Source organism: Lynx canadensis, chromosome F2 (genome assembly GCF_007474595.2).
Source record: "Lynx canadensis isolate LIC74 chromosome F2, mLynCan4.pri.v2, whole genome shotgun sequence".
NCBI lineage: Eukaryota > Metazoa > Chordata > Mammalia > Carnivora > Felidae > Lynx > Lynx canadensis.
Window position 1 is genome coordinate 66,105,492 of NC_044320.2, and position 20,473 is coordinate 66,125,964.

The 20,473-nt window shown below is 37.1% G+C and overlaps 1 protein-coding gene across 6 annotated transcripts in view; it reads right to left on the minus strand.

The window, feature by feature from the left end:
• Window positions 1–20,473, minus strand: part of LOC115506181 (serine/threonine-protein kinase Sgk3) — a 150,812-nt gene that overhangs the window by 3,461 nt on the left and 126,878 nt on the right. For 5 of the 6 annotated variants that reach the window (XM_030304062.2, XM_030304061.1, XM_030304063.1 and 2 more), the window contains 7 exons: window positions 18,014–18,126; window positions 17,889–17,925; window positions 17,235–17,321; window positions 15,399–15,494; window positions 11,992–12,147; window positions 7,992–8,081; window positions 669–3,339 (listed from right to left, as the gene is read on the minus strand). In XM_030304062.2, coding sequence (XP_030159922.1) covers window positions 3,169–3,339; window positions 7,992–8,081; window positions 11,992–12,147; window positions 15,399–15,494; window positions 17,235–17,321; window positions 17,889–17,925; window positions 18,014–18,126 — 750 coding nt within the window. In that variant the 3' untranslated portion in view covers window positions 669–3,168. Of the gene's footprint in view, window positions 1–668; window positions 3,340–7,991; window positions 8,082–11,991; window positions 12,148–15,398; window positions 15,495–17,234; window positions 17,322–17,888; window positions 17,926–18,013; window positions 18,127–20,473 lie in introns of those variants that run through there. The other variant, XM_030304064.1, reaches the window with a different exon arrangement.

Consider the following 20,473-nt stretch of genomic DNA (forward strand, 5'->3'; position numbering starts at 1 on the left):
TTTAACTATTAAGGACTATGTTTAAAGGATTACAAATGAATGATTATGCAATATTCCCAAGACACCAAAAATGCTAAAGATACAAAAATTCCCAATTGGAATGATTTCAGGGAAGTTAGAAGGCAATTTCTTTAAACAACAACAACAAAATTAATTCTTTTTATTTTTAGAGAGAGAAAGAATCTTAAGTAGGCTACACACACCCAGTGTGGAGCCCAATGTGGGGCTCGATCCCACGACCCTGGGGATCATGACCTGAGCTGAAATCAAGAGTCAGATGCTCCATCAACTGAGCTACTCAGGTGCCCCAAGAGCAATTTCTCTCAATTGTAGGTGAGTAAAGGAGAACAAAAATGGCAGAGAAGAAGCCCAATCATTTTACAGCAGTGAATCCTTTTGGGCATCTGAACAAAGCCATGTAACACAACTTCCTGTCCCAAGTCAATTTCATTTATACACAGAAGTTGGCATATTATTTCAACGTACTCAAGCCACCTAAAACTCGTCTACATATTTCTAGGGTTCTACATAAATGAACAATGACCTCGGGATATGGAATAACCTATAAAAATCCACAGAATTGTAAACACTGACTTTAAAGGTAAGTGGCAGGAAATCCCATTTTTAAAACAGACCTAATTTCCAAACTACATAAATGAGGAATTAAGTTATTAATTTCAAAACACTTTATTGAAAAAAGTCATTCAAACATCACCAAAAACGTTCCTGTAATTCTCACTCCTGTTTTTCACATAGTGTATGATGTACAAAAGAATGACTCATAAAATATGTAAAGTTTTGTAATATTATGCCTATGGATAATTACTAGTTAACAAGTATGCTAAAAGACACTGGTAATGGTTTTTATAGTGATAAAATTTTACAATAAATCTTTCAAATATTTAAACCACCTTTTAAATGTTCACCATTGCTAAAATTAAATCCAAACAGTGTTTGTTGGCTCTCTCTGTAAATATCTTAAGTTCAGAAATTATTTTGGAATTTAAAAATCTTGAACAGAGAACCTGCTTGCCAGTACCTGCATCATTTAGCACCTCTCCTCAGGTATGCCAAAAATTTGTAATTTTCAGTGTGTGCTATAATGTAACAATGGCTGGGAAACTCTACACTGTACCATATGCAATAAAATAAGAGGTATGGATAACATGAAGAATGTTAGGCAGTCTTCATTTAGACCTCTGAGTTTATTTTGGTAATAGCCATGAAATGGTTCAACTATTCAAAGGGCACACACTTCTTTTCTAAAAGACTTAGCATGCTATGAAAGAAAAAATAAACTTGAAACTTGGAAGAGGTTTTGTTCCCTGAATATTAAATATGTCAGCCTATGATAATCCATATAATCTAATTTTTATGTGTGTCCAAATATTTAAGTTTTATACTTTTATTCCTCACATATACAAATCATTTTTGTAATGACTTTTATAAACCATCACCAATTTAATTTAAAATAATGACAGGAATTAGAGGATTATTAATCTTTTTGCTAGTTTTATTTTACTGTAAGAGTTGTATTTCTTGTGATCCAATAAACATCAGCATAATATTTTAAATTTGTTCTTAAAAATATACAATATTGCACTTTAATTTTTGGCAGTTTAATTAAGGAGTGGCTGAGTAAAAAATAAATCATACAGGAGATTACAGTTTTTATTTTGCTTTATAATAAGCAAAGAGCTTTGTGTAAAAGCAGAACTTACAGTAGTGCCAAATAAACCAAATATTTACAGTGTCCCTATTAAAGTCTTACCTCTAAAGTAAGATTCAGTGTATTGGTTGCAAATATTATTAATCTAACAAAAGCACACTCCCCCACTCCATTTTGATGAACATTTTTAAGCCAAAGGGTATTGGTGTGAAATGCTTCTGTGATTTTTTTCTCAAGAGGAAATACATGGAAAGAATGCTTGTTCCTTAAGCTTTTAAAGTTGGTCTCGAAACTTTCACAATGTTTCCTACATGACCTGAAGAATCTCTACTCTAAGAAGCAGAATTCCAAGACAAGCACTCTTTTTAGTTTTTCTGTATTCTCTTCATAGTGACAAGTCCACAGTTAGTTGGTTTTTAGTATGATTTTAAGGTCAGTTTCCTGTACTTTTCGTAAGACAAGTAAGATACTGTCACTGCATCTGCTGGAATTATTTTTAACTTGTTACATTGTAGCGAAATATATATTTACACTGACCTAGAATTTGCTATTCTATTTTTTAATTCCCAATTAGGTAAAAACTCCAGAAAGCTCAATATTTTTCACTTATTAACCAATTAGAAAAACAGTTTTACACAGCTGTCTGCAAAAGCAAATACTGAGATTTAGGCCTACTTAACAATAACATCAAAAGACCAGAAAGAACATAAATAGAATGTATTTGTAATATAAATACATGACACAGAGACATTCATTTTTTGGCACCACCTAAAAAAAAATCCAGTAGTATTTTATTACCCTTCAGATCTTTGGGAATATTTAAACCTTCTAACTATTAAGCTTTTACTTTTCTTACAGAAAAAAAAATTCGCAAATTTGAATTGGTATTTCAAAAGTAAAGGATCTCCTTGTTATTTCTTAATTTGATCTGCAGAATGAACACTTACTCCAAGTGTTAACTCACAGCCCATGTGTTAACTATGCTTTTACATTTTAATCCTACGAAGAACTGATTATGTCAACCAACGACCTCTCATGGAAAGATGTGATTTCTTCTTAACCACATACCAATTGCATAGTTCTGATCTGAGAACAAAGGTCAAAGTAGAGAGTTACAAAGGCATTAATTTATGTTAACTGAACTGAAATAGGCTGTTGCAAAATAGTCTGTCTTGGGTAGATGTTAGTGTAAACTGAGGGGGAAAAACAGTCATTAGCAAAAAGTTTTCTTTAAAAATAGGTTAATGCTGAGAACAATAGCTTTTAAAATTTGTTTAAAAATAAGCTTAATAAACAATAATACAAATTTTAATCCAAAACTTAGCTCTTTGAAATGCCCTATTTTCTTGCATACAGCAGAAAATACATTTTTCATATTTAACATTACATGTAAAAATGAGGCACTAGTTAAACAGATTTGAATATATTCACACAAACAGGAGTTTCAGTCTCATCTGTAGGCTTGTATTCGCCTCAATGGTTTCTGGATGGCAAACTGTTCACAAAAATAAATCTTCTGAAGGAGGTGCATAAGAGAAACCGACAAATGCATCATCTGCCTCCAGTACACTGGCATTCACTATAGAATAGTCAGAAGACACACACACAGAATACGGAACTGTTTCTTCTGTAAATGCTGCATCAAAGTTCCTGATATCATCTGGTCCCGCCTAAAACATCAAAAGCATATTATTATTCCTCTTAGCTTTTTTTAAAAAATATTTTTGAGAGAGAGAGAGAGAAAGAGAGACAGTGTGAATGGCGAAGGGGCAGAGAGAGAGAGGGAGACACAGAATCCGAAGCAGGCTCCAGGCTCTGAGCTGTCAGCACTGAGCCCGACATGGGGTTGGATCTCACAAACCATGAGGTCATGACCTGAGCTCAAGTTGGATGCTTAACCGGCTGAGCCACCCAGGTGCCCCTCATCTTAGCTTTTGTTTTCATTAATTTAGTCTTTCATTAAAACCCCTTCACGAATTTGTGTATTTATTCCTGGCAAGTTTAGATGTCTTCCTACTTCGTCACTTCTTCGAAGCAATTTCTGCTTTTCCTTTCCAGAGTTTATTATTTAGGTGAGGTTATCTGTCCTAACAAAGTTCTTTCTGTTGGGAGCTGTGGGGAGACAAGGGTGGCTAGCATAACAGAGTCCTTACCTAAGTCAATGTGAACCTCAGGCCCTCCAACTGACTCCCTTTCTCTCTACCCATCACCACCTCTAAGTTTAGAAAAGGAGCCCAAGTAGGTTTTCAAGATGGCACTTTTCACTTGAACTTACACAAAAATGCTTGCCTGTCAGTTTCTGAACTCTGGGTAGGTAAAGCCTTTTGCTTAAAGAATGAAGGCGTTGTAAATAAAACCGTGCAAGTTAAACACTCTTTGCGCTACAGAGGTCGTTAAGCATTCGCCTGTGACACCTTAGCTTTAGAGGCCTGAAGTGGCCAAGAACCTGGGAAGTAAAGCATGGCAGCTGCTCGATGGCAGCGGTTCTTAATCTTCCTTTACAAATTTGATACAACCTAATGGACTCTCCGCTTCCAATGTATTTGCAGATAAAAGTTGAGATACAAATTCAGGTGACTCACTCTTAGAGCTCATCCCTGAATCTCTAGGTTACCTCTGCTTTAAGGGGCCAAGGGGGCAGGAATCCTTAGCATGTCCAAGTCATCAAGTCTAACTGAGTTAAAAGACAAGGATCCAGAGAAGATATTCTAAGCTAAGGATATAGTTAGTCTGGCAGGTAGGTCTACAAACAGTGGAGCAGAGACAAGGGAAACTCAGAATACTAGATCCCTCAATATGAGAAATTCCCCCACTGAAGAGGAAGAAACTGAATTTAGGTACATATAAAAAATGTCAAATCTTTACATGTTATTCTAAGAAGTATGGGCTCTGGAATAAGACTAAGGTTTGAATTCTAGCTATGAAATTTGCTAGCTATAATTTTTTATATAAACTACCTCTCTGTGAGCTAATTTCTGCTTCTGTAAAGTAAAAATAGTACCACCCACCTGTTAAGGTTTTTGTGAGGATCTGATGTGTGAATACATAAAATTCCCAGAATCTGACATGTAGAAGGTGTTCAGTAAATGATGGCAAATATTCTTCTACTTGATTTTATAGGTATTTTGTGAATGCCGTTATGGGTTGGCTAGTAGTAACAGGGATAATACTGTATTGCTTATGTTAAGAGTTAGGGAGGTTTTGTCTTCAAAGAGCCTGAGCTCAAGTTCTAGTTCTTCAACTTTATTTTTAAAAAATGTTTATTTTGAGAGAGCGTGCATGAGCAAGCATGTGTGTGTGTGCATGCACAAGCGGGAAAGGGGAAGAGAGAGAGGGAGAGAGAGAATCCCAAGCAGGCTCCGTGCCATCTGCACAGAACTGGATGAGGGGCTAAGTATCATGACCTACCTGAGCCAAAATCAAGAGTCAGAGGCTTAACCGACTGAGCCACCCAGACGCCCCTAGTTCTTCAATTTTAAACTCTGGGCAAACTATTAACCATTTCTGTGACTAAGTTAACTCATCTGTATTATATGGAAAATAGCAGAACTATTTCAAAGAATTGCTGTCAATGTTAAAAAAAAAATGATGCAAGTATTGAGAACATCTACTTAATCATACTCTAGCTTTCTGATCTTTGTTAATCTGTTAAGTGAAAAATGGTAACCTGAGTTTGAACTCTTTTCATATATTTAAAAGCTGTATTTATTCTTCTGTAACTGTGTATTTTGTGTCTTTTGTTCATGTTTCTATTGGTAATTGGTCTTTTTTCTCATTGACTTACAAGAATGCTTTATGTGTTAAAGAAATTTTCTCCAGTTTGTTGTCTGCATTTTTTTTTTTCATGTAGACCTTTCTAGATTTAATGTGGCCAAATTTACAATTCCCCCCCCTGTGGCTTCTTGGTTGTGGATCTTGCTTTAAAAAAGTTTAATTAGTCATAAAAAAGCACGAATCCCAACTGAGGTATCTAACTCTGAAGTCTACATTGTTTCCATTTCCAGTATTGCTTAGGTGTACCTAACTCAACTCTTCAATGTGCCTGATGACCTATTTATTTGAAGATAACTAAAGTCAGTAAGACTTTCAATGTAAAAATAAAAAGAAAATAATTCTTAAAGGCCCTAGGTTCTTACTGCAAACTCTAGAAATTAGGGACAAAACAGTCCTTAATGGAGTCTGTCCTTACTTCTGAAACAGTCACTTCTGGATAAGCTAAATGAAATGAGGCAATCTATAAATGTTCTGTTAATAGGTGTACAATATCACACCTACTAAATATTACCAGCCATGAGCAATGCACTGAAACAAACATTTAACAAAATCTGAGTAGACTAAATAATACTTTCCTAAAGTATTTTCCTTATCCTGCACTAATCTACTAAAAAGTCTTTCATGAATTTCACAACACCAAAAAACTTTAAATAAAAGAAACACAAGTTCACCCATGACCCTGCAAACCCAAATTAATCTTGGTTTATATTATATTCCCTTCCAGTCCTTATGCGTTATTTTTACTGCTATAATCATAAGTCACAAAAATTATAACTGCCATTTTTTTTAAGTTTATTTATTTTGAGAGAGAGAGCACAAGTTGGGTAGGGGCAAAGAGAGAGGAAGAAAGAATTCCACCCAGGCACCCCATAATTGCCATGTTTTTATTTAGCATTATAAGAATTTTCTAAGTGTCTGCTCATTTAAAAAAATATTTGGGGGGGGTAGGTGGGAGGGAGGGAAACAGCGGGGGAGGGGCAGAGAGAGAGGGGGACAGAGGATCCGAAGCAGGCTCTGCGCTGACAGCAGCAAGTCCGATGTGGGTCTCAAACTCATGGGAGATCATGACATGAGCCAGAGTCAGATGCTCAACCTACTGAGCCACCCAGGTGCACCCTTATTTCTGTATTTATTATTATCATTTACTTAATTAGACACTCAAGCACAAGAAAGCATAGAAAGAATAGTGACTTTGGAATAACGCACAGATCTGAATCCTTGCTCTGCTACTTTTCAAATCAGCTATGTGGCATCTCTGACTTTTATTTCTTCATTTATAAATCATGTATAATAAGGAGGACAGTAATGGCAGTAACCTGGCAGTATGGGGAATAAACTTCATACTGTGATGCATAAAAGTATCATAAAAGTATATATGCCTATATATATAGCTATCAATAGTTTAGTAATATCATTATTGGTCTACTATGGATGATTAAAAAATTCCCTATTGTTCTATATTTATTTCCCCAAATTTCCAACATAATCTTCAATGCAGCTTTCAGCTTTAAAAAAAATTATGTTTATGTAAATTTTTTCTTTTTTTTTTTTTTTTTTTTTTTTTAATTTTTTTTTTTTTTTTTCAACGTTTATTTATTTTTCGTCCAGAGAGAGACAGAGCATGAACGGGGGAGGGGCAGAGAGAGAGGGAGACACAGAATCGGAAACAGGCTCCAGGCTCCGAGCCATCAGCCCAGAGCCCGACGCGGGGCTCGAACTCCCGGACCGCGAGATCGTGACCTGGCTGAAGCCGGACGCTTAACCGACTGCGCCACCCAGGCGCCCCTATGTAAATTTTTTCTATCAGCTGATTTACCAAGTCAAGCTAACATTAAAATTTTATTTTCCAAAAAGGGATATGACAATTTACATTACCATTAATGTTTGCCTGTGCCTAATTTTATATCAATGTAGAAAAAAGATGCATTAATGTTACTTAAAATTAAAAAAAATTTATTTAAAGCACAATCCTCTCTAAATCTAGAGGTATGCTTTAATTTTTTTTTTTTTTTTTTTTTTTTTTTTTTTTTTTAAAAGAGAGAGAGAGAGCATGAGGCAGGGGAGAGGAGCAAAGGGACAGAGAGAGAATCTTAAGGTGGTTCCACACTGAACGTGGATGTGGGGCTCAATCCCATGACCCTAAGATTATGACCTGAGCCAAAATCAAGAGTTGGAGTTTTAACAGACTGAGCCACCCAGGTGCCCCAATTTGCATCTTTTTTAATCTAATGAACTCATCCCTTTCTTATACATGCTCCAAAGAAACATTTCATAATTGCTGTGCTAGGAGATACTTTTACCAATGCAATGTAGCTATAATCTTATTGGTCATCTTGAAGTTATCAGTATACTAGAAAATGCTGAGAAACAGATTTTTGAAGTATTTAAGGTACTGATTCAATTTCATTCACATGAGATTTTGAGATCTATTGCCAAAGTTATGATGAGCTATATAGTTCTACATTTCTTTCTTTCTTTCTTTCTTTCTTTATTTATTTATTTATTCCATTTTACTATTTTAGAAAGCAAGATTTGGATATATACTTACCACATTAGGATTAAATGGTGGTGGAATCTTCTTTTGTACAAGATCAGTCCAGCTGAGTGATTCAAAAAAAGGATGATTCTGAATTTCAAGCTAGAACGTTAAAAAAAATACAAATATTTTTTATAATGTTGAAAAATATAATTAAGTACTCACTGAAGAATTATATGAAGGCAAACCATTACCACTTTGTCCCTCACTAATTCTTTTTAGGTACATGTTTATGTTATTCATGTAGCAAAATGGCATAGGGGAGAGACTGCCAGAGCAAAACAGGAAAGACAGTTACTTGGAATGACCAACTTAAGTTATATCCTCTTCACAGTAATAGTTTCTTCATAGGTAAAATAAAGATACCTCACAGGTTGCTTTAAGGACCAATGGAAAATATGGAAATAAAAGAGGTATGAAAAGAATAAGGTACTACATAGCTACAAAGAACTATAATTATTGTCTGAATGGCAGAGGTAAAAAAGAAGTTAGGCAAAAAGTTTTTTACACAGTGGGGCAGAGGTAAAATCAAGGGGATGAGCTATTTTACCAAAAAAAAAAAAAAAATTCTATTCTGGGTTAGTATTATCAAAAGATGGCACAGTATTTATTCCAGTTATTTTCCCTGCAAGGTGACACAGAAGTGTATAAAGTAGGATCCAACCTAGTTTGGTGGGTTTAAAAAGACATCTTGGAGACTAAGTAATGTTTGATCAGAAGTCTGAAAGATGATAAAAATTAGATTAAAAATGACGGGGAGAACATTCCAGGCAGAATATGAAGGCCCTCATGTGGCAAAGAGGTTAGTTTGATGAAGAAAACGAGCCAAGGGGCACCTGGGTGATTCAGTCGGCTAAGTGTCTGACTCCTGGTTTCAGCTCAGGACAAAATCTCATGATTCGTGAGTTTGAGCCCCACATCGGGCTCTGAACTGACAGCACAGAGCCTGCTTGGGATTCTCCCTCTTCCTCTCTCAGTCCCTCCCCTGCTTGTACGTGCATGCATGTGCGTGCTCTCTCTCAAAATAAATAAACAAACTTAAAATACAGGGAAGGATTGGGACTGTCACACAAGGTGAAGCCTAAGAGGTAAACTGACATATCATACTGGTTAAAGAATTACATTTAGAATTTTGAATTTTATCCTAGGATTATGAAAAGCCATCAGGGTATTTTAGATACGGGAATGTCACAAATTTAAGGGATTTCCGGTTTGTTTTTTTTAAGACCTGAATGTAATAGGGAAATGGACTGGAAAGCCATGGCCAGATTAAGGAAACAGAGCTACTGTTGTGGCAAAAAAAAAAGTTGAAAATGGTAAGGGTACTTGGCTCAGTTGGTGGAGTGTGCAACTCTTGATCTCGGGGTTGTGGGTTTGGGGCTCAAGCTGGATGGAAAGATTACTTAAAAATAAAATTAAAAAAAAAGTTGAAAAAGGTAGGAAAAGTGTAGTCACAGTCAGGTAGAAGAGTGTATAGCTATAGGAAAGATTTAGGAGGCAAATGCAACAGGATCTGGCTGTTGGTTGAATATGGAAGTAAGGAAGAGAGAGAAGTAGAGAATGACTCATATTTCTGACCTGAGGCACACAAAAGGAAGATGGCAGGAGTTCAGCAGTTTTGAATATGCTGTGTTTAAGGTACTAACCAGAAATCCAAAGACTGGTGCTGAACATGTAAGTATTATGAGTCCAGAGTTAAGAAGAGAGGTCTGGACTGAAGTTATAAACGTGTGAGATGAAAACACAGAGATAGGGGCGCCTGGGTGGCGCAGACGGTTAAGCGTCCGACTTCAGCCAGGTCACGATCTCGCGGTCCGTGAGTTCGAGCCCCGCGTCGGGCTCTGGGCTGATGGCTCAGAGCCTGGGGCCTGTTTCCGATTCTGTGTCTCCCTCTCTCTCTGCCCCTCCCCCGTTCATGCTCTGTCTCTCTCTGTCCCCCAAAAAATAAACGTTGAAAAAAAAAAAAAAGAAAACACAGAGATAACCAAAGCCACTGGGCCAACTGAGACTGTCCAGAAAGAGAACACAGAAGAAGAAAAGGGGGTTTAGGCCAACCACAAGGAACCACAACATTTAACCATCAGGTTGAAGAAAGTGGCTTACACAGGACATTACGGAGGAGGGCCTGGAAATACAGAATGAGATGACTGTGGGCTCTTGCAGAAGCCTATGGAACAAGAAAGAGTGTTGGAAGTTTAAATACTGCTGAGAAGGGAAGTTGAGGAATAGAGGGATTTAGCAATTCTAGTAGCTATTTTTGGTAAATTGAGAAATGAGAAGAGGCTGGGAAAGAAAAAAATCAACACAGAAACTTTTATGACGGGAAAAAGTTATTACCTGGCAGGCCAGCATGGTTGAGGGCTTTCAGTTTAAGAAGAGATTTGATAATGTCTCATTATTGCTTGGAATGCACTCTAACAAAAGGAAGCAGTTATCTGTGCAGAAAAATAGCATGCACAGGGTTCCCTGCAAGAAGTCAGGATCCAGTGCAGATGTACAAACTGGCCTTGTCCACTACATTAGGAAGAAGGAAATGACAGCAAGCAGGAGTGTGCAGGTCTTCAAATCTGACAGCGAGGCTGAGTTAGTTCCACTCTGCTGATTCTACTTTCCCTATAAAATAGAAGGCAAGATCATCTGCTAAAAGTGAAGAAAAGGAGTCTGGAAATTTGGAGAGAAGGTCTGAAATCATTAATACAGACAGTAGGAGAAGCAGCTAGAGAAACACAGGAACATTACCAAGCAGCGATGAAGCACAAAGGAGATTAATGACTAAACTTCATAGTGCTTCCAATATGCCCAGTGGGACAGCCTTCTTCAGCACTGTTTAGCAGCCCAGAAGATGACAAGTGGATTCATCCAGGGTTGTGATTTCTGTCAGCGAATTCCATAAAAGGCCCAAGGGGCAAGAAGATGTGAAGTATTAGAAAGACTGAATAAAACCAATGGACTATGGAATGAATCCAAGCTAGGCAGAAAACTGTTGACAGAGCTACGTACTGGGGAGTGTGGGAAAGGAAAAGCTCCAGCAGACAAGTTTGTTATTCACAGCTCAAATTCACGACTGATAAAAGAATCCCCAAGAATTTGTGAGAAACTTGAGTTTAAAAGTCCATGCTGACACACCAACATAACACCAGTAGCTACATAAGCAATTTAATTTACACTAATTTTTTAAAAAGATTTTTTATTTTTAAGTAATCTCTACACCCAAGGTAGGGCTCAAACCCACAACCTCAAGATCAAGAGTCACATGCTACACCAACTGAGTCAGCCGGGTGCCCCTAATTGCCCTAATTTTAAAAAAACCAAAAAACCAAAAAAGACCCACCAAACCTGTAGATTCTATAATTACCTCAGAGAGGTGTCACAAAATTCTCAGGAAAAAAAGTTATTTAATGTTAGTTCAAGGCAAAAGGCATTACCTCATGCAGACAGGAGCCACTTATAAATTGTTTCAATAAAATGATTTAAAAGTTTAGGTAATCACAAAATTCATGCCACACATTTTTTAAAAAGGGAGGGGAAATTCTTATAAATGAAAAAAGTATATAATAGGGTATGAGGGGTGTCTGGGTGGCTCAGTTGGCTGAGAGTCCGACTCCCAATTTCAGCTCAGGGTTCATAGGATTGAGCCCTACATTGGGCTCCACGCTGAGCGTGGAGCTGGCTTAAGATTCTTTCTCTCTCTCTCTCTCTCTCTCTCTCTCTCCCCACCACTCTCCCCATGTGTGCTCTCAAAATTAAAAAAAAAATTTATATAGGGTGTAAAAGCAGGATGTGAGGGGTGAAGCGGAGAGGCTCAAACGGTCATAAAGATCAAACAAAAAAACATACATGCAAGTGCTTCACGCCATATAAACATGGTAAAAACTGCTGGGACACATGTGCTTTTTTTTCATGGTGTTATTTAAGAGTTACATTCATCCCATTAAATGCCACATAAAATAAGAATTTTTCTTCAAGTCTCAAATAAGCTTGAATAAAGTGGTACTGGGAAGGATGTACATACAAAGTCTTCTTTGGCACCGAGTCGATTTTGCCTGTCTTTCTCTAGGAGTTCTTCCAGAATGGACCAGGCTGTGAGGCTCACTCCTGGCCTCAAACTTAGGGGCTTGTGAAGAATATTGTCATACATTTCAGCTACATCTCGGCAATAAAAAGGAGGCTGGGAAAAAAAGGAAAAAAAAGTTAGTGTTTTTTTAAATTATTATTTTATTTTTAAAGTTTATTTTTAAAGTTTATTTTATTTTTAAAGTTTATTCATTTTGAGAGAGAGAGAGAGAGAGAGAGAATGTGTGTGCGCACGTGCGTGTGTGTGCAGGGAAGGGGCAGAGAGAGGAGAGAGAGGGAATCCCAAGCAGGCTCCACACTGTCAGCACAGAGATCCATGCGGGGCTTGAACCCACAATGAGATCGTGACCTGAGCATAAGTCAGACACTTAAATGACTGAGCCACTCAAGCACCCAGTGTTTGTTTGTTTGTTTTTTTATGTTTATTTTTTAGAGAGAGAGTGTGAGCCGGGCGGGGCAGAGAGAGAATCTGAAGCAGGCTCTTCAATGCCAGTGCAGAGCCTGACACAGGGCTCTAAGCAGGGCTCAAACTCACAAATCATGAGATCGTGATCTGAGCCGAAGTTGGACACTTAACCAACTAAGCCACCCAGGTGCCCCAGAAGTTAGTGTTAATTGAACTATACCAAAATGAGGTTCAAAGAATTGGATTCAGCCTTGATCTACAGGAATCAAAATGGGTCTGGACAGCTGCAGAAATGCAAAGGTTTCTGTGGGCACGTGTACATCTGCAGCATAGTCTCCAATGCAAAGAGGTTGGTTTTTATTTTTTTAAGTTTATTTTTAGAGAGAGAGAGAGAGAGAGTGAGCAGGGGAGGGGCAGAAAAGGAGGGAGGGAGGGGAGGGGAAGGGAGGGGAGGGGAAAGGAGGGGAGGGGGGAGAGAGAGAGAGAGAGAGAGAGAGAGAGAGAGAGAGAGAGAGAAAGAAAGAAAATCCCAAGCAGGCTCCGCACTGTCACCAGGGAACCAGATGTGGGGCTCGTTCTCATGAACCGTGAGACCATGACCTGAACCAAAATCAAGAGTTGGGTGGGCGTCTGATTTCGGCTCAGGTCACGATCTCATGGTTCATGAGTTCAAGCCCCACGTCGGGCTCTGTGCTGACAGCTCAGAGACTGGATGGAGCCTGCTTCGCATTCTGTGTCTCCCTCTCTCTCTGCCCCTCCCCCGCTCACGCTCTGTCTCTCAAAAATAAATAATGTTAAAAAAAATTTTTAAAGCCAGCATCATGTAGAGCCCACTATGTGCTCACTGAAATGTTTAGGAACACCCTGCAGACAGGTGTAAACTGCATAATAGTACCTGACAGAAAACCACCAACCTCATCAGAAGCATAATGGAAGAATTATTGCAGAGATTCCACACAGATCAAACATTAAATAATTTCTTGAGACTTTAGAATAAACTAATTAAAACAGAGATTGCTAGGAGAGAAGACCTGAAGATAGTGCTCCTTCCTAAGTACTTGCAGTAATGGCAGTATTATGGGTGTACTCTGCAGAATTACAATTCTATTGCTACAGCTTAAAGACCTGTAGAGCTTCCACATGAGGATTAACTAATCATGCAATTACGTTTTAAACTCAAAATAATTTTTAAAGTTAAGGGAGTTATAGGCTTGTCACTTTTATTTATTTTTGAGAGAGAGAGACAGAGCACCAGTGGGGGGAGGGGCAGAGAGAGAGGGAGACACAGAGTCCAAAGCAGCTCCAGGGTTCTGAGCTGACAGCACAGAGCCTGACATGGGGCTCGAACCCATAAGCTGTGAGATCATGACCCGAGCTGAAGTCGGACACTTAACCGATTAAGCCACTCAGGCACCCCGTAACATTTTTACTTTTTAAAACTGAAATTAATTTTTTCATTTTTCTATTTAAAAAAAATCTTTTAAAGGTTTGAGAGAAAGAGAGAGTGAGAGCATGCAAGTGAGCTGGGGAGGAGCAGAGAGAGAGAATCCCAAGCAGGCTCCACACTCAGTATGGAGCTCCACATAAGGCCTCAATCTCACCACCATGAGATCATGACCTGACCCGAAATCAAGAGTCAGATGCTTAACTGGGTCACCCTTGAACTTCATTTTTAAATAAAGTCTCATTTATGAAATATATATTTCAAATGTTCCCTTTTGAGGCAACTGCATTTTACATACAAGGATAATATTTTACATTTTCATGGTCCTCTAAAGAAATTTGAAAGGTTCAGAGATAACAGGATGGCAAATATCCAGCAGTTAAAGAAAGTAAGGTGTATCACGTATTCCAAGTCACTAGCATAACCAGGAAATCAACTCTTTTCATAAGCAAGGGCAAAGAAGGACAGTGTTGGCTGTCATAGGAATCTATCATTCAAAGTTTGCAACATAAGACAAATGTTCTAACATGTGCCTTATGTGTTAGATTACACTAAGAGCTCCCCAGTTTTCAGTGGGGGGGGGGAGGGGAGAAGCCCACACAAAACAAGTGAAACAAACAAAAAAACCAAGCCCCAGCTCAGGTCTCAGCTGATGGTATTATTTGGCTTTGTGTGGGCAGCAGCATAGAAGATGAGTGCACAGTTCCCAGCATGAGGTTGCTGGACACTCAGGGGACCACAAAAGGACTCTAGAAACTATTCTAAAAATCTCAAAAAGCCTAAAGAAAAACATGTGTTGTTCCTGTAAGAATATGTAAACTGACTGCCTAAATTGTTTGCTTTGGTTGGAATGATATTAATCAATACAGTAGAACAACTTTACACATGTTAATCAGAAGCTCTGGTTGGTCTTATGTGTCTTTAATTAATAAAAACCAGGGCAATTGATTTCATAGTGAACATCCCTTTTTTTTTCAATAAAATCTCCCAGACATGGTGTTTATGGTAAAGGCAAGAGAAAGTTCCCAATGGTGGAAAAAGTGGAGCACCAGTGTATTATATCTTATAAAAATAAAACACAAGGCAAAACCCAAAAGATATTATCTTCTGATAAATACAAAAATATTTTTCTTCCCATCTTTTTGAAATTGGGCAGAATGATGACTGGGGTAAACTGAATGAAAGTGGATAATATTAAAAAAAAAAATAAAGTGGATAATATTAATGTTGTAACTAGTATCTACTTCTAAAAAATCCAAGTGGGATGAGAACACCTGATTAGTACAACAGAAAAAATGACATTAAAAGACCAGTAACAAAGCAAAAGTTTTTTGGTGTGTGTGTGCATATCCCTAATGTGATTTTGGATTTGTTTAACCAGGTTACTATTGCTCTATTAGTGTTAACTAAGAGTCCTCCAGATTACTAAAATGAGAGCGAAAACTCAAAGAATTAAAATATACTGGAATAATAATGAAAGAGTAGAAATACATACCAATCCATACAGCATTTCATAGAGAACAGCACCAAGGCACCACCAATCTACAGTGTTGTCATAGGGCTGTTTTCTGATTACTTCAGGAGCAAGGTACTGTGGAAAACATTAAATATTAGAGCAACTTGATACACAACTCATGGTAAAATTTAGGAATAATTAAGAAATTTAACAAATTTAAGATGTTACTATGACACTAAAAACCTATCATCTAGATTTTTAATTGGCTGGGTATTCTCATCCTGTATCAGTGGTTCCAAGGTGATAATACTCTTCAGAATCATCTGGGACATTTTTCAAAATACACATATTCAAGTACTTTCCTCCATAAACTGTGATGCAATTAAGGCAAACAGAAGATGAGAACAAATGTAGAAATCTGTAACACTATGTAAACTAGATATTGGGCTGGAAGGGCAGGGAGTCTTTCACAAGAAATTTATTTTAGAAATTCCTCTAGTCATTACTTGTAATTGTTTCTCTTTAAACAAGAATTTTTAATGTAGCAAATATAATGTTTTTTCCCTTTAGTTAAAGAAAAAAGAATTCTATAATTTTTACTAGAGAATTACAAATAGCAATTCTCTAATATAATTATTTAGAAAAGTTGTGATTAGATGGCTATGCACATTTTAATTTGTGAAACATTTAAACTCATCACAATTTCACACATATAAAATGGTGAATTTGAATTCTAGATTCCAAGACATATATTTTCTGTTCCCATATGAAATAAGGAAATAATTTCTTAAGCCTTCTTTCTAATGTGATCCAAAGATATGGCAAAATATATAAAAAGGGTTTAATAATTTCTGATTACATTTAGATTTAGATGACCAAAAAAACTTGTGTTTCCTTTCTAAAAATTACAGGACTTAAAGATTTTGTTAACTATGAAATCAACACACATTCACAAAAAAAAGGTTTCTTCATACACAAACTGAAACAGAATGATTACAAATATACACAAGAGCTAGGGTGACAGAGAAAGGAAGGAAGGAAGGAAGGGAGGGAGGGAGGGAGGGAGGGAGGGAGGAAGGAAGGAAGGAAGAAAAGAAAAAGACATTTCAAAGTACTCTCAGTTTTAAGTTAAAAAATTTTTTCTGATCTTGATTAAAAGACTCATGAGCCATTTTACCACACATTGCAACACAATATTCACAACTACTCTATGATAAAGATGAAATACTACCTGGCATCTAAGATCACTATAAATACATTAAAATTAGGACAGTTTAAAATAAACTAAACATACGTGTGTGTGTGTGTGTGTGTGTGTGTGTAGTGAGAATAACAAGGCTTTAACATAGCTTGTAAGGATTATTATTATTGTCTCAAATAGAAGGATACATTTTCTGCTAGCTAACATGATTAGAGAGTGAGATGTTCTGATTAATTCTGACTTGCAATTTTTTCCTTCCATATTCACTACTTTACTCTCTTCTGTTAATGAACACTTAGTGTAATTCAATGGCTGTTAGTACATTTAGAATGGTGTAAACATTACCACAACTTTAGGACTTTTTCATTACTGATTTGTGATTTTTTTAAAATAAAGGATATGGTAAACTTTTAACATTATAAGCATAATTTATATCTTTGTTGGGTTATCTGTGGTAGCTCGCAATCATAATTAAAAATACTATCAGTAAACTTTAAATGTTCTGAAGGGATGATTATCATATATTTCCAAGTGGCTGGAAGCTGAAATTCTACTTCAGTAGAAAGCAGAAAATATTCTACTTTTCTGATTTCAAATATTATATATGCAATTTGTGATTCATTTTTGCATTTTAAACATGATTATATAAATGACAAATGAGACATATTTCTTACCTCTGGTGTCCCACAAAATGTTGTTGTCGTGTCAGAAATAGCAATTCCTTCTTTACAAAGCCCAAAATCTGTTAAGACAACATGTCCCTGACAAATACAGGGGCAGTAAGATAAAACAGTGCATGGGCATAAACTCACAATTTTTAAAACCATTTCACTTTTAAATAATTGTAGACACACAGGAAATTGCAAAAATATTACAAAGAGTTTTGTATACCCTTCACCAATGCTAATATCTTATATAACTGCAGTAAAATATCAAAATCAGGAAACTGACATTGGCAGAATACTGTTAACCAGATTGCCAATTTTACCCAGTTTTGGGTTTTTTACATGCATTTGGGTATGTGTGGTTCTATGCAATAGAGGTGTGCAGATTTGTGTAACTATCACCACAATCAAGACAAAGAACTGTCCAACACGTCAAAGGATCAAAAGAACTCACTCATGCTACCCCTTTATCTTTTCACTCTGCTTTTCCCACTGTCCCTGTCACTTTACAACCATTAATCTGCTTTCCATGTCTACAGTTTTGTCATTTTGAGAATGTTATATAAATGGAATCATGCAGTATAGAGCTTTTGAGATAGATTTTTTTCCACTAAGCATAAATGAGAATAAAATTGAGAATCAGTAGATTTTTAAAATACTTACTACTGAATCCAGAAGAATATTTTCTGGTTTCAAGTCCCTATTAAATTAAAAGGAAAGCAAAACTGAATATTAACTGAAATAAAGTAATAAAATGACATTTTTACAAGAAATACATTAAAATTTACCTGTACACTATTTTGATGGAGTGCAAGTAACCCAATGCACTGGCAATTTCAGCAGCATAAAACCTAGCTCTGTGTTCGGGAAAGGACCGTTCTCTCTGTAAGTGGAAAAACAGCTGTAAAATGGGGGAAAAAGAAAGATATTAAGATCATTCACACATAAGGTGAAACAAACATATCCTATAAATACAAAAATAGGATTTTTGTTATTCTGAACATGAGATAAAAATGCCCCAAAGCCCAGAACTGTGACTCTCCCTTGTGTGTCCCCCACCTAGCAATTGTTCTCTCTTGAACCATGCATCTTTCTTTACCCTTGCTAACTTGCTCATCTCTCATTTACTCCTCAATCTTCAATGCATCAGTGTCCTTATCACTCTGGAAAAGATTATCAACAAAGACCATGGCCATGTGGTTATCTCACTAGACCTTTCTTAACTGTGCTTTCATTTGGAAAAAAAAAAAAAAAAAAATCAAACCCTATTCAGAGATTGAAAACAAGCGGCAGGCAGACCAAATATAACCCACAGATCTCATTTGTTTGAGCCAAATACTGTTTTTAGAAAAATCTCAATTAACTGGTAACATTTAAAAACGGGAGAAATTTTTGGGGGATAAAAACTCATAGTTCTGGTTTCTTCTGGGGGGGGGGGGTGAGGGAGAGAAGGAAACTCTGCAACATTAAGCCTAAATTCCAATGTGGTAGCAAATGGTGGGAACTGAGCAGCAGCTGGACTCTCCAGTTCACTTCTTACACTTCTGAATCCTTAACTTATGTCTTATTTACAATCTGCCCTTTACTCCTTAGGTTACCTGCCTGGGTGAAGTTTGTCCTAGGTCCTTCCTCTAAGTTCCCTGGCTCTTAAAACAATGATCTCGCCTTAGGTCTCCTTCCTTGGAGAGTTCCATCTCTGCTCCTTTCTGCCCCTTGACTCTGCAGGGATAACAAGGTTTTTGTCCTCGGTCTCTTCACAGTCATCCTTCCTCTGGATACCCACCCTGCCCGGGTGACCTAGTCCATTCCAGTGATTTTAACTAACCCCCTCAACACTGAGGTCTTTCATATGGCCATACCCCACCTAGACCTCTGCTTAGGGCTTCTTCTCCAAAGACCTGCTGCCTGCTGTTCTTTCTTGACTATTTCACAAGCGAACAAACTCAACTTGTCTAGAACAGAGCCCCTTGTCTTCTTTTACAAACTTAACTGCCACTGTGGTATTCTACTCCTTTAATGACATCACTTTCTATCCAGCTCTCTAAGCCATGGAAGGCAACAAGGTACAGGTTTTATAGCTGATCAGACCTGGATTCAAATTTTCTCCTTTTGTGTGCAATTCGTTCCACTTCTCTGACTTAACAAAAATTGTCCCCAACTTTTTCTTAACCTCTTCTCAAAGGTTATGGTGAAGATCAGTTATACCAGATCCTGACACAGTAGATAAGTGGATGCTGGCCTGGGATTTACCTAGACTGCTCCTTTACCCTCAGCCTCTGTCTCTAACTAATGAATAAATTCTTCTGCTGTTATCCTTTAATTATTTCTGGAATACTCCCTCCTATGTAGCCCTATTACTGCCTTTGTTAGCTGTGGCTTATACTATTATAATATGCTATATTGATCTGATCACATCTAATATAATAGTAATGAAAATTACCCCAAATGAAAAACTGACCATTCACTAATGATAGCTAACACTATTTACTAAATCAAAGGCAGCATGCTAAGGACTTTATATGCTTGTATTATTTAAATCCACCCAACTATTTTGAGGTAGAAAATTAATGAGGAAGCTGAGGCTCAGGAAGGCTTGTTTATATGCCTCGTATCATAAAACTTACTTCTTTATACTCTACCTGGCTCCAAAACAGATGTGAAGTAGCATGCAAAAGTAAGTATCACACATCAAGGTTAAAATGTTAAGTATGAGAATCAGGGGACAACACTAGTAATAACAACAGGAAACCCATAATGAAATTCTACTCTTCATACCTCTATCTGTTCTCCTTGCCTTACTGCTATTCTACCTACTACTGCCCTTTCAACGCCTCCTCCACCAACCCCAATATTCTATTCCATTCTTTTCATTCCTCATTATCCTAGCCAAGTCTATTTTTTAGAACACAATCCTACTTCTTTCCACCTTTGCCACTCAGTTTATGAGTGATGACTGGGTAAAAAGAGCTCAGAAGCAAGGTCCTAAAACAGCATGAAGAAACCACGGACAAAACAGGAAGCTTGCAAGAGGATCTGCATTTAACGCCTTGCATGACATTTCAAATACACAGAGTGGTACTGAGGTCTAGGTTAATTAAATCCAGGACCTGACACTTACACATGATGACACTGAAAAAGTTACTTAACTTCTCTGAGCCTTAGTTTCCTTATATATAAAATGGGTAGAAGAGTGTATGTCTAAAACAATTATATTGACTAATTCAAATAATGCAGGTAAAATAATTACA